Source organism: Ammospiza caudacuta, chromosome 2 (assembly GCF_027887145.1).
Source record: "Ammospiza caudacuta isolate bAmmCau1 chromosome 2, bAmmCau1.pri, whole genome shotgun sequence".
In the NCBI taxonomy this organism is placed as follows: Eukaryota; Metazoa; Chordata; class Aves; order Passeriformes; family Passerellidae; genus Ammospiza; species Ammospiza caudacuta.
The window spans coordinates 80,731,578-80,750,110 of record NC_080594.1 but is presented as its reverse complement, the minus strand read 5'-3'; the positions used below and the strand labels follow the sequence as shown (position 1 = coordinate 80,750,110).

The 18,533-nt window shown below is 39.5% G+C and overlaps 1 protein-coding gene across 9 annotated transcripts in view; it reads right to left on the bottom strand.

Annotated features, from left to right (window-relative positions):
* MBNL2 (muscleblind like splicing regulator 2) overlaps nt 1-18,533 on the bottom strand; it is a 105,954-nt gene that overhangs the window by 66,106 nt on the left and 21,315 nt on the right. For all 9 annotated transcript variants that reach the window (XM_058800000.1, XM_058799998.1, XM_058800003.1 and 6 more), the window contains exon 2: nt 2,034-2,861. In XM_058800000.1, the coding sequence (XP_058655983.1) occupies nt 2,034-2,207 (174 nt within the window). In that variant the 5' untranslated portion in view covers nt 2,208-2,861. The remainder of the gene's footprint in view (nt 1-2,033; nt 2,862-18,533) is intronic.

The following is an 18,533-nucleotide window of genomic DNA, read 5'->3' as shown; positions in this document are numbered from 1 at the left end:
GATTTCCCTCAACCTGTAGCAGAGTTGGTAGGAAGAAACCTGTGCTGCTTCAGGCCACAATCTGAATTCTTGCTATAATCCCATCTTTCCCAATTAGCAATTTAACCCGTTAGACTCAACTAGAAGGTGCAAGATGGAAGGCACAGGTGCATGAGAGAGGGTGATGATGGGCAGTGGGACAGAGCAGCACCACTTCAGCCACCAGAGCTGGGCTGGAGCGGGCTGGCCCTTCAGGACAGATGTCCTCCCACACTAGGTGAAAACACAGCTACTTGCTTTAACTACATTTTCTTACAGGGTTTTGGATTTCTCTCCACTGAGCAATGATGCTGGTTGTCAGTAAATTAGCCACTGTGATCCCTCAGGATTTCTCTTCATGGTATTATTAGCTTAGTCTGTGACTCCAGTTTTTATTTGCAGACAATAACCATCCCTGAACAAAAGTCTCCAGCTGGAGTAGCTGGCAACTCCACTGTGAGTGGCTGGTAGCACCAGGGAGAGCGATGCTGTCCTCAGGCATCAAGGACAGGTGCATCACTGCTTTGGCCAGCATGATGCAGCAGCAGCACCTCCCTCACTGCAGAGCCACTGTCCTGCCAGCCCAGGGGTGACCGAGTTCTGCTGCTTATCTCCAGCCTCCCAGCCACAGACTCGAGACTTTGCAGCACATAAAAATAGTACATAAAACCCCCTTCCACTGAACTGCTTATTTTTTGTAAAATCAGAGTATTGCCCACTTGCTGCAGACACTAGTCTGCTTGTTTAAAAAAAAAACCCATTGGCAGACAACCAACATACAAGAACAGCTACAAAGGAGCTGTTAGAGTTTATCGTGCAGTAATCCATGGATTAAGGTCATTAATAGCCCTCTATGACATACTGCCATGACTCCAAAGGTGCTCTTCTGCCTTACAGAACAGATCTACAGAACATAACCCCCGCATAAATGTCTCCCCTGAGATACTGTCTTCTAAATCTTCAAAAGAAAAGAAAAAATGAGAAAAAACAGAAGGCAGATGCCTAACACAATATCTTGCATTGCATAAAAAAAAAAAGTTATAATGGAAATAAACCACCCTGAGTTTTCTTATATTTCAGACTGATGTTTTCACAGTAAAAGAGTTGTTGGTAACTGAATTTTTGATCCTCAGAGCTAAAATAGCAAACCAATACATTCTCCCATGCCCAGAAGATAAAGCCATAAGTAAAACTTTCAAAATAAAATTTGAAATTCTCAATTCTACCCTTTAATTATTTATATGAAATAAGCTTTCTCCTTCTGTTAACATGAGAACACAAATATATCATCATGGAAAACACTGTGTACTCCTCAAATCCCAGGGGGTCATTAATCTTCTTTTATGCAGTACATGAACTGTTTTCACAGAACTTTTAAAAATAGTTTTCTAAAGCATGCCTGATGTCATTAGGAAGTCTGAAGAAGCTCATGTCCTAACAATATAATTGCTAAATATCCTCCAAACAAGAGAATCCCTTTGCTCCTCCTAAACTTATGCTCATATCTGCACTATCCATACATGTAATTACCAATGCTATTAATTTACCTGAGTCCCCAATACCAAGAGTAAATAACCCTTGTGTCAAATCTGAACTAATGGATAGGCTTTTCTCACTTATGTTGATCTAAATGAAAAAATCTGCACTCTTTCCATATGATTTGTTTCTTTAGGACTCTGGGAATGGCAGAGTATTGTGCCACTGTGTATTTTCATTTACCAGGAAATAATTATAATTCATAAAATATACTTGGGAGAATACAATTGTCCTACCAGCTGCAACCAATTCTGTATCCCACAGTCACATGCAATTTTTGTAAATAACATAGTGACATTTGAAAAAAAAAAAAAAAAAACTTAGAAAGAAATCTTAAAAGCTTCAGTAAACAAACATTATGATAAACAACATTTGTTTCAATATACATCTCACCAGGAACGAATCACTCATCATTTCCTATTTTACTTTCACTACGATGTAGTAGCATTTTCACTACACATGCAGTTTCTTTTTCTTACCTTTAAGGAATCAAAGCAGGCAATAACTCTTCCATTTTCAACCTGGCAACTTTTAGGGGGGTGTGCAAATTTGCATTCTTCATCAGAGCGTGAACAAGTTCCCCTCTGAAACTGCCTGCACACTTCTAATGTCAGCCATTTTGTGTCTCTTACGGGAGCAACATTCAAAGCCATGATGAGAAGCTGATTTTGAGCTAGCAAGTTGCTGTCAGGTGAATTATACTGAAGAAATTTCCAAAACTAATGACAAAGGAGGGGGGGGGGGAAGGAAGTCAGTAAAAAATAACTTCAATTCTAATGGAAAATGAAGTTAAAAAAAACAAACAGTGGGGGACGATTAACGACGTCCAACGCACACAAAGCAGAACAAGCAGAGAAAGTTTATCAGCAAGCAGTCACTCATCAATCATTAAGTCCCGCTCGTAGACTTTTGGCTGGGAAAACACATGCTCAGTCGCATTTCTGTCTGTAAAACACGTGGGTTTGTTGATTGTAATCACGGATGCACTGGTTTAAAGCCAAGGTCCATCAATGCAATGGCACTCCTTGATAGAATAGCAGTCCTCTGATGGTTGCTTGCCGGTATTGATTACACGAGAAAAGCAACGCAGTCATTTGTTCATGTCCCAGGAATAATAATAATAATAATCCTTTTTCTGCTTTCAGTTTCCCATCAACTAATTGGCAAATGGAGACAGCTGAGGTATCTTCTGCCAGGTGTAAGGTGAAGGCAATGTCTGGCTGGCAAAGACGGGATTTTGAGAACACGGGCGTAGCAGTCCTCGCTCGTAAAAGTGACTTGGCAAAGGCACTTTTTAAGTCACTGACCTGACAAAACAAATACAGCATCAGTTCATGTGCAACTCATTCAAATCAACATTATGAAACCTACAGTCCCTTTTTATCAGATATTATAAACATACAGCCAAAGTTCACTCTTTAAAAAAAAAAAAATCATCCTCCTTTGTGAAGTTACATGTGATAGGGGAATAACCAGTTGAAACACGTACTGCAGTAATATTCCAGGCAGCAATCCAAAAGTTGGGAATGATTTAAATAGATGAATGTGGCAGACACAATAATTAGGCACACTAGTTGTGAAACAATTCAATCAAATGTGCTTAGTCTCCAAAACTGTATACAAGAATCCGTTTCCATTAATTTATCACTAGGCCGTTTAGACTGTGTTACTACATTATAAATTGTTACTCATTACTTGCTCTTCCTTAGAAACCAGGATGGTAGTATTCTGCTCAGATTTTTTGCGTCTCCCTCTATTTCTCAACAAAAAGAAACCAGAAAATATAATTCCAAAATTATAGGAAATAAAAGCCCTCCAAATGCAGACAATATAGTGAGTTTTCCCATTAACCCAGATGATGTTCCCTAAGGGCTTCATGAAAGGGCTTAACCACCAAGTCACCGTGCACCAATGAGTCCTTTCTAATATGAAGCAGTCTTTATATAAATATTCTTTTGATTTAATTAGCCTTTGTGTACCTCTGCAAATACATCCTTCAGAATCAAAACATCAGATTCCAAGATGGCACTTAAACTGTTTGGGGACTATAAAATACGTAGGATATTTTACAGAAAAAACAGATTTGAAAATCAAAGGGTTAGATATTACAAAAATATTTAACCACTAACTAAATTTTATACATAGATAGTGAAATCATGAATACGATGTTTTCTTCGATTTAGCTTCAAAGGAACACAACTTTTACTTTGCAAATACCAGCCAGAAACAGTTGATGGATTATTTTTGTGCATGAAAAAAGGGGAAGGACTGGAATAACTGAGATTTTAAAATACGTCAATAAAAATAGTTCTAAAATCACTGTCAGATTTTCCATGTCAGAACAATTACCATTCTGTGCTTGCATTCACTGGCCTTAACTGAAGTCAGTATTGTTTGTTAAGGAAGAATTACTCACACCCAGTTCAGGATCAGATCCCAGTTCTGACTTCTAGGTCTTTGCATCAAAAAGCTTTTCTACTACTTAGCAATGCTACCAAAAGGTGTTTTACTATGTGACCAATACTTCCACCAAAAGTTCCTACTGCTAGCATGAATAAAGGCAATGCAATGCTAATTGCTCAAAATTCAATTTCAAGTCCAAAGTCCAGTAAGATGGGTCTGGAAGACACTTAGCTTTACTTGGTCATGAAGAACAACAAGGTGCAAGAGAATCAGTACATTTTGAAATAATTATATGCAATTATAGTAGAGCACATAAATTACAAACTCCACAAATTAAATATTCCATCAATGTTATCTGACAGCATCAATGAAGAATGAGATTAAGCTAAAAGCATACAAAGAGGTGAGAAAATACTCATAACTGATGAAAAGGAAAGAGAGGAGGAAATACAAGAAGAGCCTCTCCACAAGGGCTTGTTGAGCTGATAGCTTGTTGGGCTGATGATTTAGCTGGCTAAATGTAAAAGAGGAAATACTCTCCCTAGAGCCACACATTCCAATTCAGAAATGTCAGTAACGGTTTTCAGTAATAGATGTAGGAGACAGACGGAAATTTTGGGAAAAGGGTAAATGTTATACTGCACACTGCTGAAAGTCACAAGTAGTAATACTCTGCAGGGCTGCACACCATAAAATTGACAAAGTTGTTTCTCAAGTAGTAGGTGTTAAGACTGAAAAAAACCAGACACAGCACGTGGCAGCAAAGCAAACAGCACACAGTATAGAAATGGCAGTAACCATGGTTTTTAAAAAAGAAGTGCACAGCAGAATCACATACAAGATTTGTGAGACTACAGCAAGAATTCACACCAAAAAGCATTTGGGCGTGCAAGGTACAAGAGTGAAACACAGTATCTTCCTATTTCTTACTCTCATGCTACATGAAGATTTTCTAAAGAAAGGAAAGCATGAAAAGTTTGTCTCTAAAATCCATGTCTTGTCCAACATAACAATGCCACGTGATTTCTCAAGAGTCATCAAGTGCGTCAGGAGTTCCTCCTGGTAAAAACTCAGGAGACAGAACTGAGTCCTGTCTCCTTTCTGAAGGAGGCCATGCCTTCAGCAGGAGGCAAGTTCAAACATGGTGAAGATAGAACAATTTGGAGTGCTTTATCTCTACCACTTATATGACCTATGTGTTCACAACCACATGCTAGGCAGCTGTCATACCTCCTCTGCCCATCACCTGCACCAGGAGGATGAAGGAAGAGATGCCATCTTGAAAACTTCAACATGAGGGACACAAAACGAGGAGGAGGGAGAGAAAAGACAAAGCAGAGAATAAAATTATTCTTCTTGGAGAAGTCAAGAAAAGTAGAATTCAACACATGAGGAAAGTGCTCAAGAGAAGGAAGAAAATGGGAGAGGAAGGTAAGAAAAGGAAATGGCTGGTTGTGAAACTGAAAAGAAGGGACAGACTTCATAGCAAATGGAGAAAGGTGGAGAAAGGCTGTGAACATTGGAAGAGAGAGGGACAGAGGAAATTTTAGAAGGAAAGCAGAAGAGACTGGGTTACAGGGAAAAAACTCCAGCAGTTTGAGTAAACAGGGAAGTAAATAAGGGAAATGAATGGAATTTCTATAAGAAAATATAACAACAATAACAACAACAATCCTCAATAAAATGCCTGCAAGGTCACACACCATTATTAACATCATGGTTAACCCTGACCTTGCGTGTTGCAAAACCCACCCATCTGGAGAAAACCAGTGGGTTTTGCAAATGCAAACTCTGCTCCTCTTCCCACTATTTCTAATTGTGTCCCAGCATATCAGCTGAAGTTAGCTGTCCTGACAAGACCAATGGTACCTCACTGGCATAAAGCCCTCAGCACCAAGTGTCCCTTATCCTGGCAGAAGATTTTGTTTGCCTTATGGTTTTGTTTAGTTGTTTTGTTGTTATTACCATCAATGATCCCAACTCAAGACAACACCCACCACTGTAGCTAAACAAACTATCAAAACTTACAAACAAACAACTGAGCTGCAAAATATTCTTACTGAAGATGAAGGAAGTACTTAACATAAGAGCAAATTATTTTTGTCTTTTTACAACTATTATTGTTTATTTTCAGTCTCTCACACAGTTGAATCAATGGAATTGATCAAAAATTCACACGTACAAATGCAGTTTTTTGTAGGTTAAGTGAAATGAAATTCATAGACATGTATTTGTAAAAGTTATTTAGCTTTGGATCCCTTTTAAGATAAGCATCAATTCCCTTTCAGAGAAAGCTAGCAAGGCATAGGACTAGAAGGCCTTTGTCATGGTTAAGAAAAAAATCCTTTTAATTAGTAGACAAGACAAAGCACACAGACACTAGAAGCCCAGAGAAAAAGTTCTCAGAGAAATACAGGGCAGCCTCATATTTGAGAATTGCAAGCAAAAACAAAGCCCTGCCCTATTATGAACCAGCTGGATCTTTCAGCTGGAAAATAGGAGCTCTTACTATCTACAAAATATGAGTTGCTTTGGTACAGTTTTACTTATCAGCCAGATCATGTGGCAATGGATTATGCAGTATCTGTCTAATGGTGAAGCTGAAACTTCCTGGACATGACATACTCATGCTTCAGTAGGTAACACGTAGTAATGAGCAACCCCATCTCCAAAAGTCATGTCTGCAGGTGATGACATCCAGTAAAGGAGCACAGTCTTCTACATGATCTCACCACAGATATCTAGAGGAACCACTAAGTCCACCCAGAAGGTGTTAAAACAGTTTTACACTTTTTGAGGTTTAAACACTCTGTATTATTCATCACATTAAAATCTTCAGTAAGAGATGTCAACACTGGGTCTCAATTTGTTGCTCCTACTGTCAAAATTTATCAACATGATCCATATATTTCTTCTATAAATATACCAGAAACGTAAGAATTAAAAAGTTAGAAAACCCTCAGTTGTACTTAAAGGGGACCGTGCAGTTTGAAGTATATAAGCTCTTCTTTCCCAAACAGAAGAGATGTACTAAATATACTTAGCCAAGTACAAGTTTGATAATTTCTATTATTATACAAGTTTGATAATTTGTAAACAATGCTCTGTTTTAAAGACAAGGACCCAAAAAAAAAACCAAAAAAACCACTCCTCAAACCCCAGAGACTCACTAAGCTGTGAAAGCAAGGTGAGCCTTCTCTAGGTCACTAGCAGGGAGAAGTATGTTGACTTACAGACTACTGCCCAAATTCAGTTAAACACGTGACCTCAGGTGGGAAAAACCTTCAGGACCTATCTACAGCCACCACAAATGACCTGCTGGGTACTCCAATGCCAACACAATGTATTGAAAACTCAGTTTTCAAACCCAGCACACATATACTGCCACTCTTCAGGGACAAACTGTTTTCTCACCCAAATGTGAGATCTTTTTCAGGAAAACCAAGGTCAACTTTCTAACCCCAGGGAAACAATTTTAAGCTGTTGGCCCAAAGCAGGTTGCTTCTACAACTTTTATCCATTTACACATAAACAAAATCTCATGTTGCTTTCTCACAGAAAATCATGTCTTAAATTCCAGAAACTTTTTAACAAAGAAACAACAACAATGACCCTGCAGGAGACACCAGGCCCAAAGAGTTAAATGTCAAAATTTTAAGGTCTGGCTGGAAGCTGGAAGAAAAAGAAAAACAGGCTCTACCCTTAGACAGGGTTAACCATAAGCATCACTAACTTCACATCCCACAGCACAAGTTCAGCAGTGTCTTGACCACATACTACTTTGACTCAGATTCTCATGATGTTCCTTTTTGTTCAGGAAATAAACTGATCAGTAAGAAAAAAAATAGTTTAGCGATTTCATTCAACCTGGACTTACTAGTTTTGAATCAATGATTTTACCTGGGTCAGATGATGTGGAACAAAACACAACCCTCTCCAGATGCCTCAGGACATCTGAAAACACAGATTAACCAATGTGCCCCACTACACAGATGCATCCTCAGACTACTGACAAGAATTGTGTTCCTTCAAAAAGTTGTTGCTTCTTCAGCAGTTGACATATTTGCAAAGGAAACTAGTTTTGCATTTCACTATGTTTACAGACAAAACCAGTGGAAAGATTCCCTGCATAAGTTTAACTCATAGGAATGCTTCTGTAACCAGATCAAGTTACGTATCCTGAACGTTAACAATGGAAATAGAGATATTTGAAGACTGACAGCTACTGAACCCTTACCCTTATTCCAGGAAAAGGCATTCAAATCTCACTAAGTCATACCTCTTGTTTGCAGCTGCATAGTGGACTCCACTTTCAAATCATTGAGGACACAGACATATGTTTAGAAGACATTGGCATGTGCTTTAGTCCACAAGACAGTGGAACTTTGCTTCCATTTTTCAACTAAACCTCATATACACTCTTAAATGTCCTTTCCCCCACGTTGATTGCGCTTTAAATAGCATTCAAAGCCTCCAAACAGAAGATAAGCTGCCCACTAAAGGACAGCCACAACCCCACAAGCTCACTCCACTGCCACTTTAAATGCCAGCTACTTGCCATTTCCTCAACTCCCCTGTGAAGTTCTCTCTTGAGCTCCCCCAAACTCCCTGCTGAGGAAAGCAAGACTGCAGCTGAATCCCAGGCTGGATCCATTCTGATCTGCCTCATCAGGTGCAGGGTGGCACAGCAGCACAATGCCCCTGCCTCGCACGTGCCAACTCAACAGAGACATGGCCAGCTGCTCACATCCCACTCCAATGGAGCAGGGAGCAGAGCAGGCAGGACAGGCACCCCACCTGCAGCAGGTCTGGCTCCTCTCTGCAAGCACCTTTAGCTGCAGTGCTGTATCCCACAGGATATCCTCCCTGTCCCTGGAAAGCAAGGTGGCTCTCAGGCACCACGCGCTAGTTTAAGCCTATTCCTCACTAGCCAATACAAACAGGATCCTACATCAAAATATGCCAACATGAATTAAATAAAAAATAAAGTGATTTTACAGGCAAATAATGTGACAGTTAATCACATTTGAATAAACTACATCTTAAAGAAAGAACATACAAGAGATTCTCCTGTAGTAGATAGGCTTTTCTGATCCCACCAGCTTTCCAAACTAGGGAAACAGGACCAGAAGTGATGCATCAGTACAGAGGTATCATTCATCAGTGAGTACTATGCCAGCTTTGTGTTCTTCTCATTAAACCAATGTCTAACATTCATACTTTTTTATATGTACACTTATTCTAGATATCTACTAAGACTGAACAATGCACAGTAGAGTTTAGGAGTGTCTGCATCGTTATGTAAAAAGACAGCATTAAAACCAGAATCAGGCTTTTGGCTCTCCTCCGAACTATTGCGGAGTCACAAAAAATTATAATCACTAAATTCAAGAAACAAGAGAAAACAGGACAGGTTTCCATGAAACATCATCCATTCTTTGATGGCAAATACAAATGGGAAATCTTTCTATCACCATAACATTTTTAAGAAGAGCCATTCAACTACAGTAGAGCATGTATAAATTCTTCTATAAATTTCAAACAAAACTTACAAACATTTCTTTAATCACTTTCAAGCTTTTTTTTTTCATTTTAAGATGTTAAGCAGCTCCCATGTCACACTGAGGAAACCAGTATTGCTCAAATGAGGAAGAAGCCAGAACTGCCATATCAGGGAACCAGCCCACTTGTTTGATCAGGTGGCTGGTAGCCAAAAATACTAAAATTCTAATCCTGGGTCTTGTATTAATTCAACATGAAGCAGCTCAAGTCAGAAGTGCCAGGACTTACAAAAAAGACATTATTTATTTTATTTGCTTGACTTGGAGATCAACTATTGCAACATCCTTTTGCCTGTTACACAACCAGCAATGAACACTTGTGAACTGTAATTCAGATGAACACTTTACAGAGCATAGAGACAATCCTAACTATTTTAGCTAAGCTGACTGAAGTTCAGGCCAGGGACAGACTAGAAAACACCAGTCTGCTTTATTTAAACTGAGCATGACCTTCAAATCAGTTTTGCTAAATGAGCCATATTTTCCTTGTCACGATCACTAATGTGCCAGGTTCAGGCTGTTTAGTATGTCCCTCCCTATTTACAGCATGGCAATGAGCTTCTTGTTAAAACCTGCCGCTTCCCTTTGAAGCTGGCTTTACAATATACTAACACTAATGTCCTTTGTCCCTGGGGAAGTAGGTGAGGAGGAAGGTGTACCACTGACTGTGAAACAACCCACACAGCCTGGGACCTTTTCAGCAACCCACTGTACTACTTTGCTAATGGACCGTGAAATATTTCTGCTGAACTTTAGGTCAGTGGATGACTACAGACCACAAGAGTATTTTCAAAAATCAAACTGCTTCGAAGTCATGCTGGAAAAACTAATGCTTATTGTGCTTCAGTTAAAATGCGATTGCAGAAGAGTTTTTTTCTAGCAAACTAATTTTGTTTTTATTCTACTCCTCCTCTCTTGGCTTGGACTTTCTCACAGTTTTTAACTTAAACACTTTCTAAGTCCAAATTAACCTGATTTTTCCTCTATGTGCATGAATTTCATACGCAAAATTCTGTTCCCACCTTGACAAGAGGGCAAAAGCAATTTCTGTTTCTGTGCCTCGGCAAGCAGAGTTAATCATCCCCGGCAGCAATGACGTTACCACTTGGCCTCTTGTGGACACAAATGTTTTGCTTTTGGCAGAGTGAAACATGTAATAGCTATTAATGAAACCCAATTCCCCAGGAAAGGGTACCCCAGTGCATTAGGAGCTTCCACTCACACCCAGCAGCAGACATGCATTGTATTTACGTTTTTTAGGACTGTAAAATATTTATAGAAAAGTGTGCTTATGTACTGTGAAATTTTTACAGACTGGCGTGGAGGGAACGTGTGATCAAATGACTGTTCTCACCTGCCAAAGGACTGATAACATGCTGTTACACAGGAGCACAGTCTAAAGGAGCTCAGGCTGTTGTAAATTTTCTATTTTCTCTAGTCCAGTTTTGCTCTAAGCCAAGAAGGCAGAACTCTTGCTGAGGTATTTATGTGACAAACAGCACCCCTTTGCATTGAAAGACAAGGATAAGTCTGAATAAACCAAAGACTGCATGTCAATTAATGACATGTTGAATTCACAATCTGCACACGTTTTAAGATGGCCAACAGCATTATTAATAATATACTCCACAAATTACCCGGCTCTGGGAAGTTGCATGGCACATCCAAACCAAGCTCCTAAGGTGAGGGCAGCAAGTACACTACCTAATGCTATTAACTCCAAACTGCCTCTTAAGTGCTTAACCCATCCTGGTGAACAGATTTCCTACACTATATTCAAGCAGCATCACCATTCTGAGATAAAATACCCGCATTCCTGTGCCATTTCCTCCACCTTTTACCTGAGCACAGAATAACAATACACAAAAGGATGACCCTAGCAGATGAGCCAGAGTCCATCTTGCCCAAAATGCAGCCTGTGACTAAGACTTATACTAGATGTCTTCAGAAGAGTGCAGAACCAGGGCAGGCAGGGCATGATATTTCCATGAATTTTCTCCCAACAACCTGTAACTGATGTCTTTGCATTTAATAGGTCTCCCTGAATTTTACTTCCACAGATTTCCTCAATCCCTTTTACAAATGCTGCTGTCAGAAATATCCTTTATAATGTGCATGAAAAGCAGGATACCAAGAAGAAGCCTGACTGCTCTCACAATTGTTGACAAAAGCAGAGACTCTCAGGAGAGGAGCATGGATATGATAGGAAACACTTCAGGACTTTGGAGATTCACAAAAATTTGAAAACCACATTTGGAGCTGGAGAGTAAGACGATTGATTACAAAAGACTTCAAGAGAATCTGTGTTGTTTCACCTGTGCTCCTGAATGTGTTAAACTACAAGCTCCAGGAGAAGTGGAGCTTGGAGAAAAAGATTTAAAAGCTACCACAAGAGGAAGAAACACCAAGACCCCTTCCTCTGCACCCCAAGCTGCATCACCTAGGAACACTCCCAGAAGCAGGGATCTTTCTCAGCAACCCAAAGGGGAAGGAAGAAAACCTGACAGCCTGCCTAAAGGAGCCTAAGCAAGGCACTCCTGCATCCTACCCAAAGCATTTCACAAGCATCTCAAACATATTTTGGAAGGACAAACTTATCACAATGGCAAAGTGCTTCTGGCAGGGAAAAGAAAAACCTCAGTAGCATCTTTAGTACTCAGAGGGTTGCCAAGCAAGCCTTCACCAGAGTCCATTTTATCACAAGGATTCAATTCCCCTTTTGCTCCATTAGTAGCGTGCACATAATAGACAACACCAGTTTTATTTACTTCCAAAACTAAAGGAATACTCATGAAGCAGAACATATTCAGTGCTTTACTGCTTAAATATCTCACAGGACATACTGCAAAGCCTGATTTGGTGCCTATGCCAGAATACTTCATATCTTACAGCAGTTAAAGATGGAACAGCAACCTAACCTTAAAGTCACCTATAGAATAGTAGATAGTTAAATTATTAATCTTCAAAGATGATTTTTAAAAAAATATTTTTAAATAGTGCTTTTATACTAACATTCCAACAGCAGCTGAAATCTCCCATTAAAAGCCATTTTTTCAAAGATCTTTCCCAGTTAAGAAAAAAGCAGAAAGGGGAGGTTTAGCATGGCCTTGAAGAAATAAAAGGTAGTATTTAACAGGTTGGTCTCTATTGGTCTCTTCTGAAGGTAGACTGCCTTTTTGTGTTGTAAGCAGAGATGGCTTCCTGCCTTTGGTCCTCCAAGGTGAATAAAGAAAATATTTAATCACGTTCCATGTGAAGATGACAGTAAGAAACTTCATTTTCAAAATTCATGCATTTGTCCACAAGAAAAAACAAATAACAGAAAACCCTAAACAAAACCAACATATAAAACTTCAAAGGCTACCTGTGTTTTATTTGATAATACATAATTCTGCTAAATTCTGCAAGCTTTTCTTTTTGGAATAAAATAAATTTGCATTTAGTGAACCACTATTCAGCTGTCAAATAGCTATGACAAGTTCAGAAGGAGAATGCTTTTCCCCTAAAACTGTTTTTGCAACTAGTGGCAGAAAAGAAGAGACAAGCTTTTCTCATATGACTTGCAACTTGTGGTGAATGTCTGTTTTCCTGAAAGTCTTGAATACTTCTATTTAGTACTGAGGCAAATAACGGAGTTACAACTGGAAGGAGTGCACAGTAACCATCTGCAGACATTGCCTACCAAGTAAACATTTTTTCCCCTGAGCTCCAGGATGACGAATTTTGGGTTTGGTGTGCAGTACCGCTACTGACCTTCCCTTTTGCTTGAGCACCAATTAAGAAGCACTGACCCAATACAAATGGGTCACATCGATCTGTTGTTTTGATTTGTGTAACATGTCTGCCTCAGTCCAAAAAGCTCACCACCCGTTGCCACTTGAAGAAAGTTACTTTTCAACTCAGTTTCATTTTAGAGAGTAACTTCTTTTCTTTTTTTTTTTTTTAATTTACAACTAACAGGAGATAAAGTACTTAAACGTAGAAAGGCTACACAGAAATCAACTCAGAAAGTTTATTTGCCTACAGTAAGGACATTGGATGAGTTCATACTCATTTTTCTACCATGTATATCATTAATTTGTTTGTAACAGTGGAGGAGATAAACTACATTCAGGTTTATGTCAGGGAAAAGAATCTCAAACCACAACAAAAAACTCCGGCCAGCATCTTTCAAAAGCAACTTCAACATATAGAGTCTTGGTTTTAATTTCTCTTTGCTTAAAAGTTGGAAAGGGAATGGATTTAGGCAGCCATACAGGTTAGGCAGTGTTAGCCTATGTCTCAGAGCCAGGCATGTCCCCACCTTAAATGAAACATTTTCTCAATATTCAAATTACAACTTCTATTTTAACTCAGCTATTTATTGTGAAGAGAGCAGTAGGGAAAAAAAAGTTGAAAAATCAAGTGCTTTCATGCTTTGACACAAAGAATTTCAATGTTTTGCAGTGAAAAATGAGCACATTTCCTATACATGGTTTGACAGAGCCCGCTTCCAGACCTTTTTCTACTATCTCTGCTTACTGGTAACTACAGAGATTTCTCTGTCCTGCTGGCAGTGGCAGAACAGGTAAGCACAGCCTGGCATTTTTGAAAGACAATGTCAAAATTTCTGCGTCACAAAGTGAAAAAATAGCAAAAGAAAAAAAAAAATTTGAATTGGTCAAATAAATAACATCATCAACACAACTCAGAGATTAAAAAAAACTTATAGAAACATAAGAAGTGAACTGTTTCTGCTATGCTTACACACATTTCTAATCCAGAAACAAGTTTTTAAAAATTACTTAAATGTGTTTTGAATGTGCCTTATTTTAGTGCAATATTTCCTTAGCTTGTAAATAAGAGACTTTATAACTTCTAACCTTCAGCCTGTACATGCTCTGATCCCAGATACCTGGTAAGAATTTCTTCCATTTCATACAGCATTTCCAGGATAAAACAGGTGAGACATAAAATCAAACCAGACCAGAAAAAAAACCCAAACAAAAAAAAAGAAAGAGCAAAAAAAAGAACAACCTCACTCTAGGTCAGAGTTATGCCCTCTAGTAATCCTCTACAACTTTATGGGATGCAAAGTTTACACTATCAATATTTGGCTTTCACAGAGATAACCACTTTATAACAATGCATAGGTTCTAGAAATCCTGAAAACCTACTTGAATGGCTCTTCTCCACATTTATCCTTCTGCCCATGACCTGAAAGACCAGAAATCATGGTACCACTTTACAGCAACTGAATAGGACTGTCTGCTATAAAACAACAAACGAAAAAACCCACTAAAAATACAAAAAGTCTCAACAAAAAAAAAAAAACCAAAACAACGAAACAAACAAAAAAAACCCAACAAAAAATCCAAAAGCAAAAATATCCACAAACAAAAAGGCTCCACAAAAAAAAGAACAAACAACAAACCAAACCAAATCCACCAGCCCCTGCCAAAAAAAACCACCAAAAATCCCCTAATCCCCCCAAAAAATATACTCTGAAAAGAGAGGGACAACAAAGATGCAGTGGTATTCTAGCTCTATGCTTTCTTACAGCAAAAGTTCACTCAATTTACATATTGGGGGACTGGTCAATTTAATTACTATGATTCTGTAAATTTGAATGGGAATCCACAATTTAAGGTCCCATATTTGTTCACCACATGAACAAAATCCACCAGGAAAACAATTAAAGAATAATCCTGCATGACGTACCAGAAATTTCCTAACTGCAAAACAGGAGTCAAAATAGCCACACAAATTAAAAAAAAAATAAATTTGAAATCAGAAGATTCGAAACCTGACCACAAATTTTAATGTCCTGTTTCAAGAAAATAATTTTTACCTTGCAGTGAAGCACTCCAAAGATTATAATCATCACATATGCCTTTCCCCTAAGTGAAAAGTATGCTGATGTTTTGGTGACTGGAGACCCAGATGGATGAGATACAGCTGGTTATCCTCATCAAAGCAGAATATTACTACTAAGTCTGTTTTAATTCCTATTACAAGAATCTTCAAGTTTAAGAAGAGAAGCCACTGCAGCACAGCTATCTCTTGCCCATTTCACTGGAAATCTGAAAACATCAAGTGCATTTCATACAACCTTACCACCTACAAGTATGTTTAGAAGCAACTGCCAGCTCTCATTAAGAAGTACAATTGTGACAATGGTAGGGAAGAGCTAGGAAATACAAATCCCAAAATGCTCAAAATTAAGTAAAATGAAAGCAAATTAATCATCTCATCTTTGTAACCTGATCATTTTTGTGGAACTCAGTTATTGTGATGACTTAGGCCTTATGGATGTTTAAGAAATTTAATTTAAAAGAGCAGCAAAAAGTGCTAAGCACTGCAGACAGTATGAAGACTAAAGTCAGAGCAGAAGTTCACAACAAACTCCCAAGATTAAATATCATGTTTTACTTCTAATAATATACTGTAATTTTCATAATTAGGTTTGCCAAGAGAGCTTCCTTCTCTGCTTTGCAACAACAGCCACAACCAATAAGACAGTTTGCAGTTAGTATAAAATTTTTGCGAAGTCATAACTGAAGCCAACTGTGAGGAGTTAGAAAAGGATCTCATGATAATGAGTCTGTTAGGTGATAAAATGACATCAGTTTTAACATAAAGATAGGCACAATAATGCAGATGAGGGGGAAAAAAGACAAATAATGAATAGCAAACACACAACACTAGGTTCCAACAGGACACTGCTACAGAGGAAAGATCATGTGGACATTAGAGGCATTCAGTGAAGACTTCTGCAAAATATTCAGCAGCTGATGGAGTATAAAACAAGCAGAACATTTGGCACTATCAAAGGAAAAAAAAAGGCATTACACTAGTGTGTATAGACATGGAGCATGTAACTCTGGAATGATAAAAGAGTGAGAGAACAGTAACAGCACCATCAGCACTGCAGAAAGGCTTACATGTACAAAGAGGCAGCAGTGAGGTTTTTGACAACAGAAAGAATATGAAATTCATACAGGCTGATGATGAGGATCACCAGATTCTGACTAGGAGGCAAGGAGTGTTCAGTCATTTACCAGTGGGGAAGCCACAGAAAAGACAGCTGTTTTTGCACACAGCAAACAGCACAAGGGTGAAGTTAAATGGCAGATGATGTGTTGAAAGTCAAAAATACCAACAAGTTAAAAAATAACTTTTCAATTAAAAATCATATTATTTAAATAGTCATCAGAATCAACAATGGCTACTATGTTCGAGAAGGAAAACCCTTCTCAAAAAGCTTCTCACCCCTGGTAGCTCAAGCCACGTGCCAGTCAAGGCACTGCCATCTTCTGCCTTCCTCATTTTTGGAAGGCAGCTCCTTACAAGTGGCCCAGCCCTGCAACCAAGACTGGCTACAAATCCATAGGGACACACTGATCCTCAAGCCCCACTGCAAGAAACTTAACATTTTCATCCCCTAACAAACAAATGTATTTCAGAGATGACAGACTCATCCCACCTAGCTTAGAGCACTTAAATGAGTCATTGGTGACCAAAAAGCCCCATTTCCTTCACCCTCCTTGTGCCAAAGGGGAGACAAGCACCATGAAGCCACCGTCCTAACTGGACAGACAAATGCCCAGCAGCTGGATTTTGCCACTGGCTCTGCACTCCAGAAGAAAGATTTACCAACCTGAGGGAGCAAACAAACCCAAGCACAAACATGTTTGCTCTCAGGCCTTACTCTTCTCGCCTTTCAGTTGTGTCCTCCTCCTCAAGAAACTGGGGAAAGAAGCTGGGACAGAGTGAGAGTGAAAAGCCAGAGAGGTGAGAGGGACTGCATCCCTCCTGCCCTGCAGAAATGTCCAACCAGTTCTAGCCCCACAGATGAGGTCCAGGACACAGATTCAGTTGCAGGTATCACTCTCCAGCTCCTCCCACTGAGAGGGATGTTGTGGTTTCTTACTACTTAGGACCTTTTACACCAAGGATTAAGCTGAAGGTTTGTTCCCCGCTGGTGTTTCCACTTCAAAGAGCTGCTACTGTGGATACTAAAGCCTTTGAAAGTGGCCTCACTGCACAGTCCTGAGCATTAAATGAGGTCTTTAAAAAAAAGGAAGGGGGGGAAAGTGGAAAGTGCACTGGCTTTATAAACACATCAGTGGAGCTACTTTCAAAGCCTTTCATGCCATCTACAATGTGACAGAGAAAATCTTCAAGTTTTTAGCCACCACCCCAACTTCCTTAAAATTATGGCAATAAAGTAATCCATCCCCAAAGCATTTCGCAGCATTAGCAGCGGGGAACTAAAATACACAAGGGAATTGTAAAAAAAACCCACACACAAAGCAAAAAAGTTTTTAAAGACAAGCACTAGACTCCAGGACAGCGGCGCGCCGTGCTGCCAGAGCATGCTCAGCATGCCAATAAGGACTGCAGCACCGCAATCCCCAGCACCAGCAGCCCACGCACCGGCGTCCTCCTCTGCACAAGCCTCATGCCAGCTGCAGGAGGTGCCCCAGGCCACAGCACCTTTTGGCTACGGGGTGAGGAGATGCAGGTGAGAAAGCTGGCACTGGTCTCCCCACAGCCACAGGTGAACACAGCCATCACAGAAATCCCACACGTGTTATCACAGCCTTTTAAGTAAATAAGAGTGAGGCAGTGCTGAAGTCCTGAATCATTAACTGGGTGTGGAGGTATGCTCCTGCCAGCAGTGAGCCTGCCTGTCCTGCCAGGGGCACAGCCAGAGGGGTCTGCTGACAAACCAAGGCAGCTCTAGGTTTGAAATATGCATACAGCTGCTGGTAACAGCACTGTAGATAGTGAAAAGTGGAAGGAAATACCAAAAACATATTTAAATGGACTAAAATAGGGCTTTGCCAGTCCAACGAGGCAGCCACTTTACCCACCTAGACATTAGCAGCAGTGTCCCACAGAGAGCTGCCAAAGACGACTGGGAAGGCACAAACCTGATCTGCAGAAACCCAGCATTGAAACATCATCCTTCTGAACAACAGAAAAGAATGGAAAACTTGTCACTTGGAAATTGTAGGTTAGTTTTAGACT